The following is a 12175-nucleotide window of genomic DNA, read 5'->3' on the forward strand; positions in this document are numbered from 1 at the left end:
TCCATTAGCCATTCCCCCTCCCCCCCCCTTCCCCCAGGACGCGGTTGCCCCCCCCCCCCTCATCCTCCTCGACGGCCGACACCATGAGGCATCCAGGGGTAGCTGACCGGACCGAGCGACTGGAGCGTTGGAACCCAGCGGAGAGGGTACCAGGGGCCTTCCCACCTTCCCCTTGGAGGAAGACATTAAGGACAATTAGTGTATTTGTCATACTCCTCTCTAACCCCATCCTCAGTTTTCCCAAGCCCCGTGACTGTACACCCTCCCTCCATCCCCTTCCCCCGCCTTACCGCCCACCACCCCCTCCTACCTTCCTATTTAAGCACAGCGCACTTGATATTTTTGTACCTGATGATGCTGAAAAGCGAAACCGGTCGTATTAATAAATGTAAAATTGTGGAAATTGCTCCTGCTTTTTCATTTTCATTTAGTCATCATGTCATTCTTGTAGTCATGTCTTCTATTGTATATAGAATCGTTCATTTTTTCTAAACCATCCTTTACCACAATGCTTGTCTCAGGATTCCATAAGCTAATTACTTCAGTCAGATACATGCTATTTTGACAAATTTGATAACTATCCTATAACATAAGGATCATGATAAAAGTTAAACTTAAGCTCGTCGATGGATTGCTTTTTGAGTTATCACAAATTTAATGCTGCCATGTGGGTAATATCACAGTAATTACATGAAAATCGAGCTTCTGCAGGCTCAATTACCTTAATTTAAGTGTTAACTTAAAAATATGAGTGAAAAGGAATTCCCGAAGGCGAGTCTTTCTGCTAATTATTGTTACGTACCTACATTTTCCACGTTGCGTTTATTGCCGAGACCTGCTTCTTGCTATTGAACCATGCCCATTCAAAAACCCCTACAAATGCTGCATTTGGTTATTTACATACATAGTTATGATACACGGGAATATTACGAACATAAAACAAAATACTGATAAATTATTACACAAATATGCACGGAGCGTAATTATGAGGTGTAAATTCATTAGATCCAATCTGTTTCTTGTCTTCAGTAACAAATCTTGTTGTGAAACATGAATATAACACCGACATTACCTCTCGAGAGGGCTTTTGTCATTAAGACGAACGAAAATCTTGATAAATCAATTTGCTACGGACCATAATGGGTTGCGCATTAAGGACGTTGAGGAATGAAACTTTCCATCCTCCAGCCTTCCCATGATTCCCCTCTCCACTATGGCACACGCCCTGTTTCCAAGTTTCACCCTCGTCTCGTACTGAAGTTAATGTTTCCTCCGCTAACTCCTCTTCCAACCTTTACGCCTGTAACCCCAGCGGGTTCGCTTCCTGTCTCTCCCGACGGAGTGAACATGTGTAAAGGGAGCTAACAGTTTCATGCCCCCAGGCTAGCGATTTGTCTCCACAAGATCCAAACTCCACGAACGATCGTTTTTTTATTAATTTTCTTTTCATATTGAAGATAAATATTCCTTCCTAATGGGTGTACAGTACCATCCTCATGCGTGAAGTTTCAAAAATACGAGGGTAATCTATAAAGTATCCGCCGTTTTGAAATAAAAATTAAACCGGTAAAGTTGGAACAATTTTACTATATGCATCTTAAAAATAAAACTTTATTTTATTCTTTTAATTGTTCCAGACAGACTCCAAATCGATTCAAGCACTTGTCGTATCATTTAACAGTCGTGATATCCCCTATTTACAAAAATCTGCCGCCAGTGAATGGAGCCAACCTGTTACTCCGTTTTGAAGCTCTTCGTCATAGTTGAACAACAAAAACCTTGAGTCGTTTGTTTTTTTTCATTTTAACAAAATCGCACCCACTGAGGGACTACACTTTCAATGGCAATATTTGGGACATAAACCGCACAAAATCCACGATGAATATCGGCTGCCGATTGATTTTTTCCCAAAGAAATCGTAAAACACCAGGCATTTCACACTTGGCGGGATTTTCTTTTATGGCACTCATGTTTGTAGGCTATAACTGGACAACCCGGGAAATCTTGTGTTGCCTCTTTTGGGCTTCCTGATCGTTCGACGTTACTTGTGCTGGTGTGATCACAACGGAATTCAGTAAATCACTTCCATTGAAAAATACCAAGGGAGATTTTTACAAGGCATATCAGCGTAACAAGAAAAATATATGCTACAACCAAGAAAACATAAAGGTAAAACAAAATAAACTCCCTGAAAAAATATAAAACATTTTAACAAATTTAGATTTATCCACATAAAAGGGTGAGATTTTCTCTTGCCACTCATATGTCTCCTCAACTCTCTTGCTGTAATTCACGTCGATATTATTTCAATACCTGTTTTTCAATCAGGGATACATTCATATTTTTGCATATTTGATCTGCAAATTTCCATCTGCATAAAATAAACGAATGATCCTAAAACTGGATAAAGATAATTTATGGTATGTAACGCTACTCTTAATGGAAACTGCTGGCACTTATGGCGACGTCAATTATGCCAGAAAACATCTGCCACAAAAATAATCCCCAACCTCCAATTATCATTCGCTCCATAAAGTCAGATTCAGGCTCTGACTCAGCTTCGCACTATCCAAAGTTGCAAGGGAGACGCCGAGACAAAATCGGAGCTTCGAATTATGCGAAGAGAAATGCGATCATAACGTTCTCACCCAATTATGCGTGTAAACAAAGCACAGCATCCAAATAAACCAGCACATAGAGCTTCATTTGAACACTCCAGATTTCGGAAGCACCTTACAGTTACCATGAAAACATTTTTTCTTGGGTATCCTTTACGATATTTCATTTAAAATTATGCCTTTTCAAGGACATAAAATAATTATGGTGGGCCAAAATGTGCTATTATAATTATCGGAAACAATTATTTGAGATTATGAGTGAGATTGCGCAATCGTATTGATGATACTCGCTCGAGGCTCTAGTCTAATTAAGCTCAAAGATTGAGTGTTCCTCGGTTCTTGGTTAATGCCGTTATATTTATTAGTGATAGATGGAAATTGGGTTATTGAGTTCAAATTGCGTTGTTTTATTAGTTTTATGGTATTGGAATCAGTGAATAATGAAAGATGATTTGCAATTTTCCACAAAAATAAATTAAATCCGATCCGAGTTTCGATGTTAATAAATTTTAAAGTTACAAAGGTGGTAAGTGCAGTTAATTTATACATATTTAGGAGGCGGAAGTGGCAGATCTGAGGGGAGAGAGAGGAGAAATGGGATGAAAAATCCTCAAGGAGGTGGCTGGAACCGCCCTCCTACCCACCCTCAGAAGGACGCGTCCTCTAGTGTCCTGCTAATCCATATGGCAGCCCACTGGCACAGAAGACGTCTTCCCCCTTCCACTCCATTCACCGATGGCCCTCGGAAACAACACCCGAAGATAAGAAGACCACCACGTGTATTTAAATGCTTTCGTTTCTATGGTCAAAGTTTGTTAACCCTGGAAAAAACCCTTTAATATCCACCCTTTTTACCTCCTCCGGTTTTACCAAGCAACACCTCTCCACTCTCCCCACGCTTTCCACTTCTACCCATTCCAGCTCGGGTCGGATTAAACATTTTTTTTGGAAAATTGCAAATCATCTTTCATTATGAATCAATTCCACTCCATCTCGCTTGATTCCTCGAATTTTATAGAATTAATGAAGTCTTTATCCTGCAGGTGTGTCTTCGGTTCCTTACTTCGCTCTAATGCAGATAGGGTTTTCATTAATTTATTTGAAATCTCACGCCACTACCGAGCGAAGGCTTCTTATAGCAATATTTAATACATGAGATACAAAACTGTAAAGAGTCTGGTAGCAATACGAAATTAATGAATTAATCAAAGTAGGAATACAAAACTGAAGAGGGTGCACGAATTCTGATATTTAGAAAGCAGTGTAACTAGCGATGGGAGAAGCAAGAAATAAATTATAAATAATATTAATCCAGGCGAAGAATTCCATCAAAAGAGACATACGTATATTTACAGTGGGAAATTTAAAAATAGAAATAGGAAAACAGTCTATCAAAACTTCAATTTGGATTATGCATCTCTAGGGAAGCGTGGAATGGACAATGACTGGAGAGATCTCAGATTTCAAGGTTAAATCAAAACCATAATAAGAAGACGGAACAACCTCATTGGCCATATCCTGAGACGTAATGGCCTGATGAAGATTGTCGTAGAGAGAAAAGGAGATGGAAAAAAAAGGAATACCTCAAATGAAATACATGGAACACGTGAAGAAGTATTTGAAAGTGAAGAAATAAGTAGGGGTGAAAAGATTAGCTTCCAAGAATTGAGTTGAAAACTGCGTAAAACAAATCTTAGAATTGTTGACCAATGATCATGATATTCCGGACAGTATTTATCTATTAAAAACTCTTTCGGTTTCGACCTTTATAGGCCATTATCAAGAGGTAACAACCTCGCTGCCTTTCGATAATTTTTCCTCATGATAATGACCTGAAAAGGTCGAAACCGGTAGAGGTTTCAATATATACTGTGTAGGGCATAGCAAAGTTTATTTTTTATCTTATTATGTCACCATTCCACAAAGTGAACTCGCGAACCATTGGTTGCCTGGTGGTAGTATGGGATCTAAAATGATTAAACGAATTCTGTAAGTTTTTTCTTTCTTATTTATTTGGGCCAAAATCATAACTTAAGTTGAATAAACTTACGAGGACAGTTTGTTAATTGAATACGAGTGAATAGTCAAGAAATTGTGTAATTGTAGCAGCCTCACGACCACAGCTTGAAAGTATTTTTAACTACGCGCAGTTGCAACGCGTGAAAAAAATAAATATATAGAAGGGTTTTGGCGAAGAATAGGAGAAAGAGTGACCTTGGAAATGCTTCTAAGGCGAAAAAGGTAGGGCAGAGAATAAGGATACAAAAATATGTAATTTACAAACAAATTATTTGTAATTATTAAACGAATGAATGAATTAAAATTGTGTATTCACACTCAATTCGAAGGGTTGCTGATGATTAGATCCGTGCCATTCAACGTGCCGATCCAGGCGATAAGGCTGCAGGAGACGGGAACAAGTCTAAGAAACAAGATGGTATCCTCCTTCCCCTGATGAGACTGGGTTTTACTCAAACTCCCAAACCATCCCGAGGGCCCGTGTCCCAAGCGTAAAAGGATGATACTCGTGCGGGTAAAAACTTGTGCGTTTGTTCAGCGTCGCAGTTTCAGCCGTTGTTTCCAAGTGCTCCAGGGCTTTGGGAAATTAATTCTGTCGTCAGAAATTCCTCCAGTGGAATATTGTTTTTTTTCTTTTTTCCCACACGGAATCTGCGCGTTCCTTTCCGTCATTTGTTCATTTTTTCCGCATAATATCCATCCCCTGAGTGAGTCGTGTTTTTCTATTTGATTTCTTTTATTCCTTGCGATGCGTAGAGCAGATGTTCCTGATCTTTCCAATCTAAGCAGCGGGGAAAATACAGGAAGGAAATTCAAAGTCCAGGCTATGCCGAATAGAACAGCCAATGTTCATTTAATAGTAGCACGAAGACGGAAAAAAATTGCCTGGAAAACTGCTATAAAACAATTTGAAAATGACCAGCCTTTTCTCCTATTATCTCTCAATATATATGCCTACTTTTTATTTCCTAAGCGATAGATATGGTTAAACTATGGGAAACGTTACTCCCTTATATTAAATTAACTAAATTTCCATTAAAGGTATACACAACCATTATTAAAACTTTTGAATCAGATTATTTGATAAGTAAATCATTTTAATAAATAAAGTACAAAAAAATACAAAAGATTTCCGTTTAACTTTTTAAATGACATAAAAGAAATGTCACCTTTCTCGCAAATTACTATCAATAGTCATGAAAAGGTTTAAAAGGCCTCGGAAGACCTGACTCAACACGGCTTTTACCGGAGGTTAAACTTGATAATGTTTTTCAAATAAGGAAAAACTAATGGTAACACATAAAATCGGAGAATAACCGAGGTAGACCAATCGATAAGCCAGTGCAATATAGCAATGGATAATTTTTCGTAAGACAGATGGTGTAATATTACGCCCGCATAAAAAATCGAAGGATTTCACGTGGCGTAATATTACCCTCATAAAACACAAAGTGTTGAAGTCAAATACGAGTAATACAACAATGTGCGTGATACAACAAAGGTTAGTTTTTAATCTATCATTTCACGATTTCACAAAAAAAACTCGCAAACCATTCATTTTGAGCTAAAGCCCTTCTCCCTTGTGGAGTTTTACGCTAAGATGTTCGTTTAATAAGTTCGCGACTCTTTGAATTACTCGTACCTTTCTAAATCCAAATCTAATTTACATACATCGTCAAATTATGATGAGGGATGCGATTTATAATTCCGGGAAAACAACCTAATAATTTAAAACCAAATCTCATCCTTTGTGATTAAAGTACATTCACTACTAGGAGAAACAAGGAAAATCGGACATATATACCTTGCTCGGGGAAAGTATTTCCAACTTTAACGACTTAAAATACTTGGGGGTTAATTTCAATTCTAAACTTGACTGAGAAATGCATATTGATCAGGTGGTAGGGAAATCATTTAAAACTCTGGGTGATGAGAAATAGAAAAGAGAGAAAAAAACCAAAGAATTGGCCTACATGACCATGGTTCGGCCAGTAGGTACTAGTATATGCTTTTTCTCTGTGGGATCCCCAATTGCAAAAAAGAATCTTTAGAGCTTGCAAAAGCTCAGTGGCAGGTATAATCCAGGGAAAACATAGAAATAGGGAAAGTGTAACAGCTATACTAAGGTTTTTAGGATGGAAACATCTTAAAGTGAGAAGAACCATAAATAGGTTATGCGGGGTAGGTACGAAACCTTTACAAAAGGACGGGGTTGGAAAGAAATCGGTCGAAAGATGGACTCACCCTGTTACACAGGAAGGAAAGATCATAAATTCAAAATTAAGTTAAAAAAACTGAAAACAGATATTTTGAAAAAAATCCTTCCTACATAGAGGATAAAGAGGTATGGAAAGACCTACCTGAAGTTATTTTTAAGATCTTCCCCACAAATGCGAAAATTTAAAGGAATAAATTTTCATCATTTATTGGTCGATTACACAGTGTTTTATTATGGATGGTATGAAATGAGGCTAATTAGGTCAATGTTCATTTGTTAGTTTTATGATATTAGAATTAATTTATTATATGGAGTGTTTGGAATTGGGTTATTGTGGTCATAGTTCAAGTGTTAATTGTATGGTAATAGAATGAATGTATTATTTTTTTACAATATGTGTCTTTTCTGTTTCTTACTTAGTTGTTATATTGGTACATTAGTTATTCGTGTGTGTAAATTAAATGCTGCCACCAGGTATTTGCCTACTTACAGCAATATGTAATAGTAATAATAATAAAGTAAAGGCCCCTTCAGCTACTAAAGAATATCATAAAAAAATATTTGCGTTGAGTTCACGAAGATTGCAAAATTACGAGATTATAGATCAGGTAGAGTACACATAATAACAATAATCATCTCTGCCACAGTAGTAGTGCCTCATTCAATCCATCAAGGTCTTAAAACTATTGGACTGCCGAAGAACTTGTACATTATAATACAAAGAGCAGCAATTTAAAATACATATCGGATTGTCAGAAAATTTTTCAATAACACAGAGTTAAGAGACGAGAGTGCTTGGTGATACCCGTACCTCGCCTAAAACCAGCAAAAATGCTGTGAAAAAAATAAAAATAAATAATAATAATAATTATAAAATAACTCTGAAATCGTGCGCTTAGCCGCTTCAAAAAGTTCGTTACCTGCAACACCTGAGATTTCATTTTCAGCTCGCCAACGAATAAGGAACAGCAACATTTTGTTATCTGTGTTTTGTGCTCTCACCTTGTAGCTGCCGACGGCATGTGCCCCATCGTAGACGAACAGGTGGTCGTTGCAGTCTAGCTGGAGGAGGTCGAAGCGCAGCATGAACCGCTGGAGGATGGAGTGCGTCTGGAAGGTGATGGCGCAGTCCAGGTTCCGCTCGTTCTGCGATCGGAGCACGGCTCCGTCTATCTTGCGGTACAACTGCTGCAGGAAGTGGCTCTTGCACAGAGACGCCATGTGATCTATAAATAATTGAGAAAAAGGACTCATCAGTAACACAATTCACAAAGGCCTCACTTCGCAGAATTCTTTCTAATGGAGTGGTTTACTATTTTTCTATTGCCTAGATCGAAAGATTATTCTCTTGGAGTAAGCATTTCACGCTTTTAGATTTTCAATTATAATGATGATATCTATTTTTTGCGATTCGATGAAAAGTGAAAAATTTCAAGCGCGCGAAAACGCGACGGTTAAGTATGAATGCTGGGAAAAGTCCGTGTGGCGTCATTCTGGTTGCCACTGCCGTGGTGTGAGGCCACCTTGGTGCGAGGCTATGAGCGCCACTACGATGCAGGATGCTAGCAGGTAGCGCTTGGCTTAAATAAGGATTATTATTAATACCCTATGTCTTATATAAGGATTATAGTATAAAATTATAGGTAATTTTAATAGGTGATTATTAAGAGATATTTCCCTGAGCTCTGTGCCTCATGCATGCATTGGTAATCTCAGACGATTTAAAACTATTCACTCGTGTAGAAACTAGGTCACTGTGACGTTACGTGGAGTGGCATCGCATGGGCGCCAATCTGGTCTTTTTTAAATGCGGTTAAAATTCACCATTTGCCATTCGCCTAAACTGGGATTTCTAAATCCAAATAATCTGTATATTATGAATACACTAATGGTGGGTGCAATCAATGAATTTCGTTTTCTTTGATGAAGAAAACTACCCTATTATATGTATTTTACATTTTATGTACAGGATTTTACGTTGAGAACATAAGAATATTTTTTTAAAAAAATGGACAGGTGAATGAAGAAGATGAAATAATCGTGATTGGTGACGGTCTCTATGTCGACACGTGCTAGAATTTAAATTATTTTGGAAGGAAAACTAAAAAACCCATTGAGATAACAACAACAAAAACCGGCATTCGGAATCGGGGAACTAAACTCATCGAACGGCATGTGTACGACCCAAAACCAGAACACCAAAACCACATACGTCCTCTTGAAAATCTTTTTGACGATGCCGCCTCTTCGTAAACGGGCCATTTCGTTGTCCTCTCGAAAAGGATATCTCAAAATGCTGCCGCAACCACTGCCGGTGGCTCGTACATACCTTCTCCACCCACCCATCATTAGCCACTGCAAGCTTTGAAGCATTAAAACAACACATCCACTTCTGAGGGATCTCTCCAACGGACGAGGCCTCGACAAACGAGAGGAATCGATATTCTCTTTGTCCACACTTTCGCGAACACCGGCAGCGTGGTCCAAAACTCTCCCTCTGTAGCCACCACCACTCCCTGGATCTTTAATTACGGCCGCGGGGACTTTATCCTTTCGGAAAGGGATCCTCCAATTTTCATGCAGGCCCGGAAGCCCTAGTTTACGTCCGGCGGACCGCTGCTTCCCATTTAGTATTTAGGGGCGTAAATGACTCTTTGCCATGGTGACCGAGATTACGGCTTGCAGCAGGATGAGCAAAGAGTAGGATAATGCTGGACACCGATTTTATGAAATTTTTATGAACAATACATTTAGGTGTTGGATATGATTGGAGTTTTACCAAACTCGAGACTAAATTATAAGTAAATATTGTGTTGTATTAACATCTCGAATAATGCTGGACATACCGATTTTATGGCATTTTTATGAGCAATACATTTAGGCGTTGGATATGATTTTTTAACGTCTCGGAGTATAATAATAATAATTCCGGCAAGGTTTTTTTAAGCTATTAAATCTATACTCCGAGACGTTAATAGAAAATAAAATAATTGAAAATGAAAAAAATAAATATTTGAATACCTTCTTTTTGCAGTAATTTTCATTCAATTAAGAACTTTTAAGAAAGCTATTAAGTGTTTCAGTAGGATAAATTGAGTTCTTGATCACATTTATTTATCTCTTAATCATATTTTCAATTCCAGGAAATGAAAATTTCGAAAGAATTGTAAATATTCATGGCAAAATAAAAGTTAAATTATAAAATGATCCGGGCGTTATTTTGATGCATCGTTATAATCGAGAGTTCTTACTTAGGTTAGTTTGGAAGAAACGAATGGTTTTCTTTATATAGCTGTTTCAAGACTATGTTGTTGTATGTGTTCATATATTCAAAGTCTCCACCATGTTGACAGAGATTACATCAGGGTGAGCAAAGAGTAGGAAAATGGGGGATATGCCAATTCGATGACATTTTCAGGAGCAATGTATTTAGGTGTTGAATACGATTAGAGGTATACCACAGTTGAGATTAAATCAAAAATAAATATTTGAATTTTTTCTTCTTGTTGTAATTTCCTTTCACTCAAGAACTATAGAGGGTTCGATTAATATTAAATAGGTCCTTTTCCTCTTAATTACACTAATTCATCTATTTATCGTAATTCCAGTGCCAAGATAAGAAGATTGCGAAAGAATCGTAAAAAATTCATTAAAAAAGTAGAAGTAAAATTGTAAAATTACCCGGAAAATAATTTCTTGAATCATTATAATTCTCACGATATTTCTTTCTAAGGTTATTTTCATTCGTCCCAGTAAGGTTTGTAAAGTAATATCGCAATTCCAGAGCCAGGAAAAGAATATTGCGAAATAAGAGCAAGGATGCATGGCAAAATTAAAGTAAAATCATAAAATGGCCCGTATATTATTTTCTTACATCGTATCGTTCTTCTTTCGAGATATTTTTCTCATGTTAGTCTCACTACAATCGAATTTTTTTCTTTCTATGAATGTTTCAAGACTGACAGGTCTTGACTCAGTCTTGTCAAGAAGGACTAGCAGGTTAAGATGGTGAAAAGTGCCCCGGATATTTTGAAAAATAAGAAATATACACTTAAAGTGCATCCAAAATTATGTGTCTCCTCTAACAATAAGTTTCAGGCCTTAACAATGGATTGGAACCCCCAAAAAAATTTAAACACGATTTTTTAGCAATATCTCCAGTTTTTATTTTTGTAAAATACAATACAATTACGTTCTACCATCATAATTTTTTCAAAATTTTTTGACCGAAAACTACACTTTTACAGAGACAGAACAAAACCAAAATATGTATACTCAATGATAAATGATTGAGCTTGACACTGAAGTTTCCTTCACGACCTCTTGTTTAGAATATAGCCTGTATTCCGGAGATATCTATCTGTATGTAATAGCATGAATATCATGGGAATAAAATTCATGTTTATCATTCCTTACTAAAGATTATCGTACCGAATAGGAATCACAGGAAAACAAAAAAAATGCATTCACTATACATAATGAAGTATATTCTATGAAAGTAATACATTATTAGCAGAATTATTTTTCCAATGCCGAAAATAAAGAGACTGTTTGCCATGGATTTTTTCCGCAATGCATTGCCAATACCACTTTAGTAATTCATCTACTTTAAATAAAAATCTAGAAAATTTTGGCGGTACAATAATTGGCGTTTCGCACGCCTTTGTTGACGAGTACGTAAGTTAGGGAGCAGTTGAAATTCTTCTTGCTGCCCTCTACAGGATGTTAAATCCACAAAAATGAGCAATTCACTCAATCAAAGGAAATTAGTCTGCAGATGACATTTTTTCCTTCATTAATATGGAAACTTCCACGACTGAAGCAGAACTGAAGAGCTAGTTGAGGTAACATTTGAGGTAATGATGAAAAATTTGGATTGACAAGGATACTCCTTGCAGCAACAAAAGGCAAAAATGATATTTCACATGTCAAGTAGAATTAAGCAACTACCAATGGTGAACGTAAAGCATAAATAAAATCCAAAACGGAAAGTATAATTTTTTATGACTTTTGTATTCCGGTGACTGGTTCGTATCATATTATAAATTTCATACATCTCATATCAAAATATCATGAATCAAAAATTATAAATTAAAAGATTATTCCATTCTATCTCCTAGTAAAATTAACTCAAACATAAACGCTAACAATTTTTCATATATTTTTTTAATAAAATATATCAGCAGTTATTGAGAAATTAACATCACATTTTACAATGAAAACGATGTGTTTTTTAGTCAGCGAGGAAAACGGAGGAAGCAAACATTACGACTCTTTTGACAGTGAGAGGACAGGCAAAGGAAAATACAAAAAAGCAGTA

General features: G+C 36.9%; 1 protein-coding gene across 3 annotated transcripts in view; it reads right to left on the bottom strand.

Moving 5' to 3' along the window:
• The window catches only part of LOC124168831 (neuropilin and tolloid-like protein 2), a 172540-nt gene extending 164461 nt beyond the window's left edge, over window positions 1–8079 (bottom strand). For all 3 annotated transcript variants that reach the window (XM_046547164.1, XM_046547163.1, XM_046547162.1), the window contains exon 1: window positions 7858–8079. In XM_046547164.1, coding sequence (XP_046403120.1) covers window positions 7858–8076 — 219 coding nt within the window. In that variant the 5' untranslated portion in view covers window positions 8077–8079. The remainder of the gene's footprint in view (window positions 1–7857) is intronic.
• Between the last annotated feature and the right edge of the window lie 4096 nt (window positions 8080–12175).

The sequence above is a fragment of the Ischnura elegans genome, chromosome 12 (genome assembly GCF_921293095.1).
Source record: "Ischnura elegans chromosome 12, ioIscEleg1.1, whole genome shotgun sequence".
Classification (NCBI taxonomy): domain Eukaryota; kingdom Metazoa; phylum Arthropoda; class Insecta; order Odonata; family Coenagrionidae; genus Ischnura; species Ischnura elegans.